General features: G+C 37.9%; 1 protein-coding gene across 2 annotated transcripts in view; it reads left to right on the plus strand.

Moving 5' to 3' along the window:
• LOC124367566 (rab5 GDP/GTP exchange factor-like) overlaps nucleotides 1–16,561 on the plus strand; it is a 34,418-nt gene that overhangs the window by 7,123 nt on the left and 10,734 nt on the right. The window contains exons 4-8 of one of the 2 annotated variants that reach the window (XM_046824502.1): nucleotides 1,559–1,822; nucleotides 8,864–8,993; nucleotides 10,561–10,658; nucleotides 11,373–11,626; nucleotides 16,308–16,439. In XM_046824502.1, coding sequence (XP_046680458.1) covers nucleotides 1,559–1,822; nucleotides 8,864–8,993; nucleotides 10,561–10,658; nucleotides 11,373–11,626; nucleotides 16,308–16,439 — 878 coding nt within the window. The remainder of the gene's footprint in view (nucleotides 1–1,558; nucleotides 1,823–8,863; nucleotides 8,994–10,560; nucleotides 10,659–11,372; nucleotides 11,627–16,307; nucleotides 16,440–16,561) is intronic. The other variant, XM_046824503.1, reaches the window with a different exon arrangement.

Genomic DNA, 16,561 nt, shown 5'->3' on the forward strand with positions numbered 1-16,561 from the left:
ACTACATTAAGTAATAAATTACTTACATATTGGTCTAATCACTTAGAACAATTTTAAAGTAAATATCACATTTTGTAGATAATGGTTATTATATTGTAAACTACTTGCCTACTTATTGTGTTTTATAAATCAATATATCAACCCTTCACAAACTCAATATATTAAGTTGGCTCAACTGAGGTTAAGCAATTGACGCACATTGTCAACCTTTTGATGGTTGATCGTAGTCTCTCACTCATCTTTGGAACGAAACGGGTACCTTAGTTCTTCTGTGATTGGAATAAACAAATACCCAGACCGTATGAGTTCTATCTCTCGGTGAACTTATGGCTCATATGGTCTGTCTCATTTTCAGTAGGAGAAGGCAATTGGTGACTGAAGTCCATTTGATTCTCTTTTACGTAGCGAAGGTGCTTAATAAAGAAGTTAACAGGTTGTAAATTGCTTTAGTGAATCTTTATCTGCATACTGAGTAGATTTGTTTGTATCTGTATGGAATGTCCAAATCGTTTCACCAGGCTGGATTCACTATCTAAATTTGCCACTTATGTGAATCATTATTTCTTCTATTACCCATGTTGAAAAAGTTCTTACATGAAAGCCATACATATACTTGGTGAATTGACTTGGTCTGTGTGAAGATCATATGGAGAAATACTGGGACTTTTTGTTTAATTTCGTTTGTAGAGTTCTCCACACCAAGAAGCTTGGTTCAGACTGGGATACAGCTAGATCTGTGTTTGTTTTGATAGTTGGAGAAGATGTTAATTCTATTGTCGTGCCAAAGCCAATTTTCAGCATAGGGTGATGAGATGTGATATGTAGACCCAGGTTAGGCCCGTGAAGAATAAGGTGAATTTTAGACTTGAATAGAGATGAATAGACTTGGCACCTATTTATGTTCATGATATTTCCTTCCTCTACCAAATAGAAAAAACAAACATTTAGAATAGTCCATTGTTCCATCAGTTTCAAAATTTATATAATTTATACAGTGCAAAATAAACCACTGAATGAACTGTACTTGCCCTTACACAGTTCTTGATGTTGAGTATTGTGTTTTAGAATTATTGAAACTGGAATTTAAGTGCTCTACTAATATAGGTGAACTATTGTCCAGGATTTTGATAACCTTTATTATTCAGATACTTACCTGATATTTAGTAGGGCTGGATTTGTCTTGTCAAGATGTCAACAGCGCTAGAAAAATTTCATCAAAGGACATGCAATATATTTGAAAAAACGTTATTATGTTTTTGCCAAATGAAAGGGTTATTCCATCTTGTCTTTATTATGTTTCGGAAATGTACTGCAGATAAATCCATAGTGCATACATCATAATTAGCTTCACAAGTTTAGGCTGTTCCATTCCTATTTGGAATTTTTGAGCTATCATAATAATTTTATCCTATAGAAGAAGAAAGTAATGGATATAAGTAAAAATATGAATTGTGATGAATAGAAATAAAATTCTTGCCTATTGGATTTAAGAATCGTATAGAATAGTTTAAATTTCCAATTACTGTTTATGTTTGAATTCATGTCATGACGGTTGCAGAAGGCAGTGGGAGCGAGGAGGGTCAGGCACTCTATGGGCCCGCTACACCAGAGGTGGATCGGTTGCGACAAGAGCATTCCGAGCTGTTCACGCAGGTGGGAAAGGCAGTGGAAGCAGATGTACACAAGTGCATACACTCGCTGTACGCACGATTGAGCCGAGAGGCAGAAGACATGTCTGTACCTGTTGATGACCTCTCAGAGCATACACAGAACTTCTACCAGGTCTTCACGAAACGGATGGATGCCAGTACAGTTTATCAAAGTAAGATTTTGAGTATTTCTTGCTTTTTCAATGTAGCATTTTTATTTGTACCCCATACGAGATAATGGAGAAAGTTCATTATACTCCAGAAAAATGGCTGGATCCTGGAAAACCAGAGCTTTGGATTTCAGTGGCACCACTTTTAAAACTCTGATTTTTCATAAAAAAAACCTATTACTATTTTAACAAGTAATCATGTTTTACAAAATTTAGTTCCCATTTATATAACAATTTTAAACTTATACACAGTATTAAAAGGGAAACCTAATATGGTTATGGCTGGCAGCTGACTTGTGTGCCCCATTAAGATATTCCTGTATTTTGCTACTGATAAGCAGGAAGTAAGCAGTATTTTTATCTGAACTTGCACCTGACGAGACAATGAGAACATCTCTTCATCTAGATTACACTGAATGGGTGCTGGGTAACCAGGCAGATCTCTTTTGTAGTGTAGGTGTCTCTAATGTTGATACAATGTAAAGAGTTCAATATGAATGTCTTTGTTACCGACTTGGATCTCTTCAAATGGATGTGGACTCCAGATTCCAGGAGACGTGCCCGTAGGGGGACGTCTTACTCTGACGTTTAAAGGTTGGTGACCTTTCGTACCCCGAGCTAGTGCCAGACACATCTCCAATCCTGGCACTTTCCCCTGTCTCATCCATAAATCCTACCTATTCCTAATTCCTCCCTTTTCCTGACTGGATCGTGCTATTGTTTGTGGGGAGTGCTTGAACTGCTACACTCTGAGAAGGTGTAGCAGAAGAGAGCTGATGTGAGCTTGCTCTGCCGAAGCAAACGGTAGTATGAATCCTGGTGCCAGCCACTTCGGTCCCTGGTCAGGAAGTGATTATTGGACAGAAATGTCGGAGATTTCTGTTGCCACGTGCGAGCCCGAGTCGTGCGTGAATTCCCGACTCGGTTAAACGAGATAACATCGGGCCCCGGGGAACTGGGGTAGGGTGCCCTGCCAAGCTTTGGCTGACAGGTTCCCGAGGGTATACCCGTTCCCGATGTCTCGGCCTGCACCTTTAATCACGATGCGCTGGTTCAAATATTGAATGGCTACATTAAACCCTTCTCAAGCATATGATAGAGTTGTAGAAAGAGATTCTATGGATCTGGAAAAGAAGCGTGCTCTCTCTTCAGAATCTGAAGAGGAAACAAACAAACAGAGAAAAACTGCAGACAAGAAAATTAATATTCAAAATCTTCCCACCCCACTTTTTCTAGTATTCAAACACAAAGACGATACTCAGAACTTGGCAAAGGTGAGCCCCTTCCTTGTTAATAAGGCTCTAGTCGGAGTGGGCGGCTCGCCGTCTTCTGTTAGGAAGCTCCGTAATGGAAGCATCTTGGTAGAGGCTGCGAACGCTCCACAGGCTCAGAAATTTCTCTCCATGAGATCCTTTTACGACAAAGTAGAAGTCGTTGTCCATCCTCATGAGACATTAAACTTCTGCAAAGGAATTGTATTCTGTCGCGATATGCTATGTTGCTCAATTGAAGAGTTGAAAGAAGAACTAAAAGATTGTCTTGTGACTGATGTGGTGAGAATAATGAAGGTTGAACACGGTGTACCGACACCTACACCAGGTCACATTTTGACTTTTGCCCTTCCTCACCCACCAGCCACAATTAGAGCAGGATATCTTTCTCTACAAGTTCGCCCATACTTTAGAAATCCCCAGAGGTGTTATAGATGTCAACGTTTTGGGCATTCGAGCAAAACTTGCAATAACCCTGAAACATGTAGTCTTTGTGGAAAAAGTGGTCACAGTGACAAGGACTGTGCCGGTGGCGAAGAACAGTGCGTCAACTGCAAGGGCAAGCATCCTTCAAGCTCTCGCAGCTGTAAAAATATACTTAGAAGAAAAGGAAGTGCTGAAAATTGTTACTAGCGAGAAATTGTCTTTCGGCGATGCTCGTAAAGAGTATAGGAAACGACTTGGACAAACCCCGAAGAAGGACGTATCCTATTCTCAGGCTGCCTCTGTCCCTGTGCAACCGAAACCGTGTGCTTCCTGCTCAGCTCTGGAAGGCATGGTTAGAGAACTAACGCAACAGGTTGCTGCCTTGGTACAACAAATCAGTGCCAAGACCTTCCCACGTAGTGGAGGCACTGATATACCAGAAATTGCACCTTCTGTGTCTGTAAGACCGGCTACACCTCAAACCAAGGGACGGAACACTTTTAACAAGCAACAGTCTACTGAAGGCCAGGTTGCTGCTCAATTTTTAAAAACCCCTAATGCTGGAGGTTCCAGCGTGACGGGGAAAAAAAATATATCTCCGGAAGTACGCCAAAGACTTGTTTCTGGGATAAATCAAAAAATTGCCTCTAAAGTGGTCGAACGGTCAAAGGGTGCCAACAGAACCCCTCCCTCATACCAGTCCTCCAAATCCAGCCTAATGGAGGAGGATTTGTTTGATGACGACCTTAGGCCACATTCAGAAATTGAAAAAACTAATGTAAATTTTAAACAAAATCAAGGAAAAACAAAAAACAAAATTACTTTTAAAACCTAATTTTATATGAATATTATACAATGGAATATTAACGGACTGCGAAGCCATCTGGAAGACCTGAACCTACTAGCATCACAAATAAAACCAAATGTCATATGTATTCAGGAGACCAAGCTTCACCGTGCATGCCAATTTTCCATCAGGGGATGGGATATCTTCCGCCATGACAACCATAATGACGGACATGCATGTGGAGGAGTTATGGTTCTCGCGAATCCTTCTCTGAATACAGTGGAGGTACCTTTGAACACACCTCTACAAGTAATATGCATAAAGATTGACATACCGTTTAAATTACATATCTGTTGTGTGTATATCCCCCCGCCACCAGAATGTCTTCCAAGAGAAGATCTATTGGACCTTCTTAATCAATTGCCTCATCCTTTCGTACTTGTGGGCGATTTGAACGCCCACCATCGTGTTTGGGGCTCTACTACTTGCTCTCCAAGGGGCAACATGGTTTCCAAGGTCCTTGATGATCTGAATCTTGTTTTGTTGAACGATGGCTCGCCAACTTATCTTTGCCCGAGAACAGGTTCCTGGTCAGTATTAGACCTAACCGTGTGCACACCACAAATTGCTTACCGCTTCGATTGGTCAGTTTCCTCTGACCTTTACGGTAGCGACCATGCACCGGTCATAACTAAAGTTCTCGATATTCCAGGTAATGTGCCCCAAAGACCTAAATGGGTGCTTGATAAGGCAGATTGGGACAAATTTAAACAAATTTTACAGGCACCAGATGTTTCAACATCAGTAGCTATAGACTCCGCCGTCAACAATATAACAGTTGCTATTTCAAGCGCCGCTCTAGAAAGTATTCCAAAAACAACAGGAATCATCAAAAGAAGAAACTTACCTTGGTGGACAGAAGAGTGTAGGATATCGCTTCGGGAGCGCAGGAAAGCCTTGCGGATATTTAATAGATCTCCGACCGAGGAAAACCTCGCACGATTTCGTCTTGCCAGAGCTAAAGCTCGACTCATATTTAAAAGATGTCGACGAAATTCGTGGAAGGAATTTACTTCTTCGATTAACCGTACCACCCCTTTATCTCTGGTGTGGAGGAGACTAAAGGCAGTTTGCGGAAGACAGCCACCTCTGCCTATTCTTGGCTTAAGGGTGAACGACACCATATTAACCGAGCCGAAAGATGTGGCAAACGCTCTGGCCTCGTCCATCTCTAACGTGTCGAGGACTACGTCCTACAGTCCTTTGTTCCAGCGATATAAAGTACAACATGAAGCACAGCCCATAAATGAAAATAACTATATAAGTCCCTTAAATTTATTGTTTTCCCTTGACGAACTAGAATCTGCTATTTCTCCCATTATAAACTCAGCTCCCGGTGCTGACGACATCCACTACGCCATGTTGAGAAACCTTCCTGTAGAGGTTAAAGCGTGCCTCTTGTCCCTTTTCAATAGAATTTTTCAAGAACGCAGCTTTCCAAGTTCATGGCGTAACTCTTACGTTGTACCATTATACAAACCTGGCCAAGACAAGTTCTCCCCTACTAGCTACAGGCCTATCTCGCTTACCAGTTGTCTTTGTAAGATACTGGAGCGAATGGTAAATCGTAGACTGGTATGGTTCCTGGAACACAATAATCTCCTGTCTCCACAGCAATGTGGTTTCCGTCAAGGCCGTTCAACTCTAGACCACCTAGTGTGTCTAGAGTCGTCAATCCTGAATGCTTTCCTTGAACGGAGGCAACTTGTTGCTGTGTTTTTCGATATTACAAAAGCGTATGATACAGCTTGGCGTAGGGGAGTTATAAATACCCTTTCAAATTGGGGCGTCGGCGGTAATATGTTATATTTTATTAAAGGTTTTATGGATGAACGTTCTTTTAATGTAAGACTGGGAACTCATTTGTCCGACACCAAAATTCTTGAGAACGGTATACCTCAAGGGAGTGTCCTTAGTTGTACTCTCTTTGCTGTGGCCATAAACAGCATCACTTCCTGCGTCAGAGCTCCTGTCAGATGCTCTCTATTCGTAGATGACTTTGCTGTATTTGTCCCTGCCAGGAGGCTGGCTACTGCAGAGAGGTACCTTCAGCTCACCATCCACCGTCTTGAAGATTGGAGCAACCAAACCGGGTTTTCTTTCTCTCCTTCAAAGACTAAATGTATAACTTTTTCTCGACTGAGGAACGTCGCTGATCCAACTCTTAGGATAAATAGAATAATAATCCCAGCGAGTCGCTGTGTGAAATTCCTGGGGTTGTGGTTTGATTACAGACTGACGTGGGTTCCGCACATTAAAGAACTTAAGGCGAAATGTCTAAAGAGACTTAACGCGATGAGAGCTCTAAGCGGAACGAAATGGGGTGCAGATAGAAAATGCATGCTTCAGTTTTATAAAGCATATATTCGACCTTGTATTGATTATGGATCACAGGTTTATTCTTCTGCCAAGCCAACAGCCCTTAAAATGTTGGACTCAATCCATCATTCTGCTGTCAGACTGGCTACTGGGGCTTTTCGTTCAAGCCCCGTTGTCAGTCTTTTAGCTGAGAGTGGTGAGCCATCCCTATCTTTCAGACGTGTTCAATTGGCTATGAACTATTTTTTTAGTTTAAAATCAAGGCCAGAAAATCCGGCCTTTGAGGTAGTCTTAGACACATCGCTTGCTCCCTTGTACCACAATAAACCTAATGCCCCCGCACCTTTTGGCATTAGAATCCTGTTACATCTCGCAGAAGTGGACATGAGAGCGATTGATGTTGAAGTATGTCACGAGATGGATAGGCCACCATGGACAGTCAGAACTCCCAATGTAATACTGTCGTTATTACAGTTGAACAAGCAAGACGCATCACTGTTGTCCACAAGCTCCTGCAGAGAAATACTGTCATCCTGTTCACCCTGCGATGTTATCTACACAGATGGCTCAAAGAGTGAGGCAGGAACGGGTTGTGCCTTTGTCACTTCCAATAGAGAGTACAAATTCTGCCTCACTCCTGAATCTTCAATATACACAGCAGAACTAACAGCTATCTTGAAATCGTTAAATATTGTATGTCCAAGAACAAATAGGGTGGTAGTGTGCTCTGACTCGCTAAGCGGTCTGCTGGCTATCAAGGACATGTACTCCAAACATGTCCTTGTTCGTAAGATCCGCTACGCTTTGAGCGAGATGATGTCTCGGGGTATCGCAATTACGTTTCTGTGGGTACCTGGACATACTGGAATACCTGGTAACGAGATCGCAGATAGGGCAGCAAAGGAGGCAATCTCTCTGACTCCATGTACTAGGCGATCAATCGCGTCCGATCTAAAGCCGATTGTAAAGTTACGACTACAACATCAGTGGAATATATCGTGGGATCAAGTAACCAATAACAAACTTCGGCAGATTAAATACACAGTAAAGCCTTGGTCGACTGCTTACCGCACTAACCGTAGAGAGGAGGTTGTACTGTGTCGACTCCGTATCGGACACACTCGCTTCTCTCACAGTTTCCTAATGAGTCGTGGTGATCCACCGCAGTGTGCGGAGTGTAATATGGCGTTAAACGTCAGCCACGTGTTGATAGACTGCCGCCTCTTCGCCGGGCAGAGGAGAGCACATCGTTTGCCAGGCCGGTTAGATGAGTTGCTTGGTGACAAAGAAGATGTTTTAACGAAGCTCTTTAGTTTTCTGGAGAGCACTAAATTAATGTCCAGAATATGAGTGATATAGTACCTGATTAGTTTTAGTAAACATTTTAACCGCTAGTTTTAGGTAAGGGTGAGCCCTTTTACAGTTCACCCCTGAGTTGTTATTTAGTTTTAAGGCTCTTAACTAGCACCGCCTAAGTGCAATCTTTTAAATTTCGTTAGGAAAATTTCTGTGTTTTAATCAAGGGTAAACCCCTTTACAGTTAAAAATTTCTGTGAGGTGAGAGACACCACTATCTTAATATGTAGGTGTCACGTAAGTAGACGGGCACTTTTGTCCTTCTATTTATTTGTTATTTGTTATTGGTGAGGGTGGGTCCCTTTACAACCTACCCTCACTAACTTACCTGGTTTTAGCATTAGATGTTGTTATATTTATTAACGTTATTATTTATCTGTTATTTAGTTTTAGTCCTCCGTACACTGCTGTTGTTTTTCTTATTGTCTTAATGTGATAATAATGTTATTTGACACAGAGATCCGCTATTTATTCCTTGCACTGATAACGTGACACCATATTTTAAAGTGTAGGTGTCCGTTAACCCTACGGGCATTGATAACCTGCGTGTTTTATGCCCTTATAAAAAAAAAAAAAAAAAAAAAAAAAAAAAATCCAGGAGACGTTTGTGACAGTGTCATTGAGAAGCTGCACTGGGCAGAAGGTGAAATTGAGCTAAGATCAATATTTGCATTGAATCACCCATTCCCACCATATTACCATATACCAATATCTCGACACTTGCAGTTATTGATGTGCTACTCCTGTGCATTCATAGGGTTTCTCAGATATAAGGTTTTCAGTTGATAAGTTAAAACAGTGTTGTAATTAGCCTTGTATATTCAGATGTGAACCAAGAGACAAAGGAACAGCTGCTGGACTATTTGGAGAAATATGCTATGACTTGCCTGTACCGGCTGCTCTTCTGCCCACAGTCCACCAATGATGAAGACAAAGATCTCCAAATACAGAAGAGGTTTGTATGTATTCAGTGTTGTATTTTATTCTAACCACATGAAATCTTAATTTATTAGGAGCGGTCTTTGTACTTCCCTGTTTCTCCGCTGGAGGTTTACTTATGACTTATTTATACATGTCGGTAGAACCAACACTGGTTAGAGAACAAACTGATGTCACACCTGGGTACACAGTCCACCAATGATGAAGACAAAGATCTCCAAATACAGAAGAGGTTTGTATGTATTCAGTGTTGTATTTTATTCTAACCACATGAAATCTTAATTTATTAGGAGCGTTCTTTGTACTTCCCTGTTTCTCCGCTGGAGGTTTACTTATGACTTATTTATACATGTCGGTAGAACCAACACTGGTTAGAGAACAAACTGATGTCACACCTGGGTACACTAATGGATGTTCAGAGAAGGCAAATACCTAATGGTAAATGTTGAAATAATGGGGTAACTTTATTGAAAAGTCCAGTTTATGTGGAGGATGATTGTTCAAGTTGGTGAGGATTCTTTAGTGCTAAAGGCTGTATCAAGCCTAAAAATCAGGATGACTCCTTCCTGTTTGCTTTAACAGAATGATGCTGAAACAGAACTGGCCTCCTTCTCAAAATAGCTAGGCTGAGATGGTAATGTCCCTGCCGTAGGTAGCTGAATTATGGGATTTTGGCAAGGGGCAGTCGGAATCTCTACACCCTTACCTTTGCTGAATAACCTAATAGGTTTAAGCGTAGTAGAAGTTTTAAAATCAGCATATTTTCATGGAAAACAGAGATAAACTTGTCTAATTTTCTTGTGTAAGTCACTAATAGACAAATAATACTGAGTAGGGTATTCAGGAATGAGGCTAGACCAGCCGCCTTTCCGCCTTTTCATCAGAAAACCTTCATTCTTAGTGCACATCCAGCTAGTAGCCCATAGCATTCTATTTTGTTGTGAATTTTTAGAATCTGTGCTGCAAAAGAATTAAAAGATACATTTGTTTTTCAGAACAAGGAATGTGTTTTTTTGAGCATTGTGTTACAGTAAATGAAGTACTGAGCTAGCATTAAAAATAAAATGAGTGATTTGAAACGAGCATAGTGAATGAATAAGTGATATTTAACTCTAAAGCTGAGCTCAAAAATGGTATTTTTTGTCACAGTGCTTGCTGTGGCTTATACATAGCAAATACTACTTACCCTAAAGATCTTGCAGTGAATAACTTACAGCCTTCTAACATTGTGTTGTAGCATAGTGCTTTGACTGAAGTGTAGAAATATTCAAGCATAATGCAGTGGTAGAAGTCGAAGGTAGTAACACTGATGCAGTTAAAAATTTGGTGCACTGTTTCAATGAGTGCCTTACACCACACAGCCATCCTAAAATGATTCCTTGGATGTGTAGATAGCTCACACACTTATCGCTTTGACAGCGCTCAAATACATTATGACATGACTTGTTGAATTTATAAGGTTAATCTTTAAAACAGTTTTTGTATAATAATCAATTAATACGTGCAAGCTTTGTAATGAACTGTTGAATGTTCAGAAACTTATCTCTTTTCTTATCTAAGTTTTCACATTTGCTTGTTTATAGGATCAGACAGCTCAACTGGGTGAGTGCTGCCCACGTAGACTGTGGCATCAACGAGACAGATCCGGAGGTTCAGGACCGAGTCTACGCTTCTATCACTGGTAATTTAACTTGTCACATTTACTTGGTACCAACTATTTTTATTTTATTTGTACTAATAATATTAATTAGAGAAATTGAGTTAGTAAAATTGGTAAGTTTTCTTGAATTTAAAGAGGTTAATTAATAAGACGAATCATGAGAACAAAGGAACTTAATTTTATTACTATATCAAGCTTTAGTATAATACAATAGGCAAGACTTTGAATGGTCACAGAATATTTATGAAATATTTTATGTGTAATTTCCAATATTAATTGTCTTGATTATCAGCATTTTTGGAGTATTCTAAAACAAGTATATAATTGACATACAATCTAACTATGATTATGGTCGTAGGTATTGTGCTCAACTTTACATTGGATATCATCATCCAAACTATTTGAGAGATTATCAATTAACCAAATATCAAACAGTATCAACTTTTAATACAAAAAGGTTTATTACTTTTACTTGAAAATTAATTTTTAAAACAATCAAACATGAATCAATGTAGCAAGTTAAATAAGGAAAATGCTGACATGAAAAATTTGGTTTGTGAGATGTACTCTTCCTGACTGTTCTTTCTGATGTAAAATCTCTTCTGAACTGTTCAAAGCCTTTATCGATCGATGGATATTGCTGAAAAGCAAACTGTGTTTTACCGGGAGCTCTTTACAGAACTTATAAAAACTCTGTTTGCGGTGGCACAAACTAAAAATGCACCATAATTACAGAACTGTTGGGCCTGGACTCGGCTCGAGCACCACAGGACAAATTGGCTTGTGTGGTTCGTTGTTGTCGCAACATCTTCACGCTTCTGCAGCTGGTGGGAGGACCTGCCTCAGCTGACGAGTTCCTGCCTGCTCTTATCTTTGTGGTGCTAAAGACCAACCCGGCCCGTCTGAAGAGTAATATCAACTACATTACACGATTCTGCAATGCCAGCAGGCTCATGTCGGGCGAGGGTGGTTACTGCTTTACCAATCTGGTAATAATGCTTGATTTTTTTGTGCTTGATCTGTTGCAAATATTCTCTTATCACAATTGTTTTTGCTTTCCGGACATTCTGAGTAGTTGAGTTTTGGAGGCTTAATATTATTGTGATTAGTGAATGTTATGACATGCAAAAGGAAGACAAGAAAGCGATCAAATATTCAGCTGAACTACATAAGATTGTGGTATCTGGATTGAATCGCCATTGTTTGTGGTGTACGTAATGGCAAACAGTAATGGTATTTTCTATCCATTCAAAAAAGAAGTCTTTAAATGCTTGTTTGTATATTTAAAAGCATATTAAATAAATGCTTGCCATGTGTTAGCTGACAATATTACAGGACAAGTTAGTACTTTGCCAATAAAAACTCTATATTTCACTCGCAGGAAGTATCTTGAGAGTTGAAAAAAGAAGATAAATACTAACACACCATTGATGAAACAATCTCATTCCTCTGCCCCCTCCCATTGACCATTTGTACAGTTCTTTCTGTTCTGCCGTGAATATTTTAGTCCAGTTTCTAAATGATTCATTTTGGATTTGAGTTTGTTATGCTAGAATTTAGTCATAATTAAAGATTACCTATTGACAATTTTTTCATTCTCAAATGTGTTGGAAGTACTCTTGGTTGTATTTCATATTTTTGAGATAGTGGTATATGTATGTAGATTGTTTTCATGGTATAAATTAATAGTGTGTTTGTTTCCTAAATTAGTTCTTTTCCCATAAGTTCACAAATCCAAAGTTCATAAATGAGGAATGGTTTCAGAACAGAAAAGTTATTAAGATCAGTAGAATAAAGTCAATCTCTAATAATGAATATTTGTCAAGATGATCACAACTATAAAAAATCTGCTAACTATATTGGCTTAAACATTACTACCATAAATCAAACCAAGCCTTGATTGTGAAAACAATAAGGAAAAATGATGAAAATACGAAGGACAAGGCTTGATGTGCACTCAAAAGTTATAGAGCAGCAAGGATAAATGAAAGTTTTGACAACGTTTAAGATGCAACTTGAAAAGGAAGTTATATATTTGTCTGAATGTGCTTTTAGTATGTACAAGAATAACTGCCATAATTCTGAAAAATTGTACGATATTCTTTTTTGAAAGGAGATACTTTACTATTAGTACTACAAAGTTATTATATTCATCAGAAATATCTGCATGCTGCAATTTTAAAATATGTAAAATTTTTAGCATTTTTTCTAAATATTTATCTTTTTACAAACAGATGTTTTTGTCTTCAATCGTGATAAGCAGAGATGGAGCTGCTATTTTGATGTCAGAGAAATCCTACACATAGTGTACAGTGTTCATAACAAGTGAAAAGTATGCTGAAAGTAGATCAAAGTTCATGATAACCACAGTGACCTTGTGACTTGAAACTGACAGAGTAAATAATTGTAGATAAATAAAAATTGCTTCTTCACAAAAGTATTGTCAGATGGATGCTTAAAATTTTAAAAGAAGACCAAAAAATCAGCGCATACCTTCTTATTCTTAGTCTAGTCTTATAATGTACGGACTCCTCCTTTGGGGGCATTCTTCTGCTAGCGGCGACATCCTGCTACTACAAAAAAAGGCTGTTAGGGTGATAGCCAGTGCTGGCCACCTGGATCACTGTAGACCCATCTTTAACCCTAGAAGTGTGTCCATGTTACCAAAGATAAAACGTCAGCCCATTTTCGACATGTTGCAAGGGTTTATTAAAAAAATCGTAAAAAATACTTAATATCAAGAAAACATATATTGTTATATATCGTTTTTCTTCTCAGAAGTTGTACCATTTGAAATAGTAATAAATGTTTTGATATTCTTTGGTTTAGTATATATTTTCATGAAAATAATGAGAAATTGCAAAAAGTTTTATATGAAAATTTCAAATTTGGACCTCTGTAAGGTATTGAAATATTACAGTAAGGTCAAAAGTTAAATGTATAAAATGTAGAGAATTTTATGCCAAATTAGAAAATATATTAAAAATTTCTATAAAACAAAAATTGTAATTTTGCCATTTTTTTTTACAAAAGCGAAAATGTATAAAAATGTACAAGGGTTTGGGCTTTTAATCCTTTTCCCTCCAAATATGACTATATATTTATATAAAAAATAGTTTTATATTGTAAATTATACATGCTATTTGAAAACACTGAAAGTAAACAACAACAAAATAAACTGTTATTTTATTATAAGCATACAAAAAAAAAACTTTTGAAAAATGAAAATATTTTGTAACAAAATGCAGAAACAAGCTAAAAATTTTCACTTATACTTTATGTTTATGTAATTTTTGAATATACATTTAGTAAGTATGTTTATTTGGCTAAAATAAAATATAAGATATGTTCAAATACTTTGAAAAGGAACTGAGTTATAACATTTTTTGTTAACAGTCGCACGTTGAAGAATTTACTCATAAAAAATAATCTGGTTTGCAATGTAAAAAAAAATATGAAAACAATTTTTTAATTTTTTTACTTGTTATACTATGTTAGCACATAATGTTTGAAAGAAATACACTCAATAATTTTTGATATTGAGTAAAAAATAAATGTTGTGCGTCAAAAACACAAGCGTAATGTACTGTGGCGCAACAACATGTACTGTGGCCGTCAGGGATGGGTTGGGTTGGTCTTGGTGCAACGCCGTGATTCGTCTCTTTCGTTTCGCACTGCCGGAAACCTACTGAACTAAATTTACCGCTGAAAGATTGTACCGGTAGATCGTTTCTTTCACTTTACACTGTTTTTTTTATTTTCTTTATTGACAATAAATAACTGTGTGAATGTTATTATACTAACCTGTATAAAATATGCTGGTTTACAACTTTAGAATTGTCCCTTTTTAGAATATTCATAGTAAATCAACCATTCGTTCTAATGACTTTCTGTTTGCACTGGAAGAAAGAATATTTCATTCCGCGTCTATTGACATATAGCAGCACTGTTCGCAGGCAATACGTAACTTGCTGTGATTGGTTGAAAATGACGTATTTCTTTGACCCGGCCACCCGCAAAATTCAACTCAAATGATGACTTCTTCAGAAAACATTTCACCACGACCGTAATATTGAAGTTATAAAAAAAAGTTTATATAAAAATTGTAGAGTGGAATCTCACAATTTCAATGATACCAAAAACATGGTGATTGTTTTAAGATAAATAATTATTTTTAATGAAAAACTGAACCGACATACAATATGCTGGTTCCACACAACACAAATAAATTTCAACCGACATAAAATATGCTGGTTCCACACTTAAGCGTCTGGGAATTCTCACAGTGCATGGCCAGTATCTCCTTGACTCCCTCCTTTACATACGGGACAACATTGATTCATTTGACAGAAGGAGCCAGGTGCATGATCACCGCACTTGTGGGGCCTGCCAGCTGGATGTGCCTCGATGTAGGCTCGCTGTGACTCAGAGGAGCTTCCCTACTTTAGCTCTTAACCTTTTTAACACCCTGCCGGAGTACGTGTGGAATCTTGAGCGTGGGAAGTTTAAGAAACATCTGAGGGGCTGTTTGGTTGAGAGGCCAATCTATTCCCTAAAAGAATTGGACATTGGGTGTTTTCTGCATCCACCGCCATTGTGATTTGTATATAGTTTTGTGATTTTAATTTGTATATAGTATTGTGATTTTAATTTGTATATAGTTATTGTAAAATCACGCAGTCAATCCGGTTTTACCGGTCATCGACGGAGCTACCAAGTATCAAGTATCAAGTAAATCATAACTTACATGCTTCTAAATATAAGACAAAGTTGGCAATTGGATTCTTGCTGTCACAACTTTTTGTGGACTCCAGGCATACCCAGAATCGTTTCCTTCACTGATTTCTAAGAGTTCTTCAATGTTGAGCTGGTTTAAGCATAGGACATGGGATAAGTCATGGCAATTCTTAGAAAAAAATAATTGTTATAGAGAAGTGAGATGCAATTTCCCAACAAAAGCAATGTTTTGCACACTACCAAAAAGATAATAACAACTGGGTTTTGGATCAAGAAGCGTTTTGGATCAAAAGGGGTTGATTTTTCTTGTTCATGAGTTTACAATAAACTTCAAAACTAAAGGGATCAATTCAATTTAATTGGTGAAAAATGGTCAATTTTATTAAGAGATGATTTTTGGATGGTAGGTTTTTGACTATCAGTCTAACAGTTCGGATTCTGTGCAAAGTAACAATAGTCTTTGTATGTGGTAGGGACTTGGCTTACAACACAATGCTTTCATGGTGACAAAGAGCTAACTTTACTTACATGAATGAGTTGAAGAAGTCTCAGGTAACGTTTTACTGATTGAATTGTAAAGGTTTACCATGGATATCACAGTTTATTAATGCCTCACTTTGGATTGTAACTATGTAGGTCAGGGAAATATGAGTTTATTCAATGTTTAACTTTTTCCAGTGCTTTATTTATGAGTAGTCTAGTTGTCACCTACAACATTTGTGTTAACCCTTTTTGGCCTAGAGCTCAACTTATTATAAAAAATAATGTATATATGTGTATTTAAAAAATAAATTATAATGCCATTTTGTTTCTCTTGATATATTTTTATTCAAAAGCGTCATTTACTTTCTGGACTATTTTTTTACTGCAGCACCATACAGTTTGATAATAAATTCCAATTCAAGATAATACAATCAAATTGTTGGTTTTCAGTGCTGTGCTGTGTCTTTCATCGAGAATCTTACAGCCGAGAGCCTCAATATGGACGAAGAGGAATTTGAGCAGTTTATGACCGGGCAGATCTTTGCCCCCAGCACTTGGGAGACTGCTTTAATCATGTGTGAGGTACTTCAACAGTTTTTTTAAAATTTTAAGACTATTTAAATACTATAAAATCTCAAAAATTATAATCATATAGTTGTATCAAGAGGAACCAATGACAATAGACAATAGACAATATACTTTAA

This window comes from Homalodisca vitripennis, chromosome 8 (assembly GCF_021130785.1).
Source record: "Homalodisca vitripennis isolate AUS2020 chromosome 8, UT_GWSS_2.1, whole genome shotgun sequence".
NCBI lineage: Eukaryota > Metazoa > Arthropoda > Insecta > Hemiptera > Cicadellidae > Homalodisca > Homalodisca vitripennis.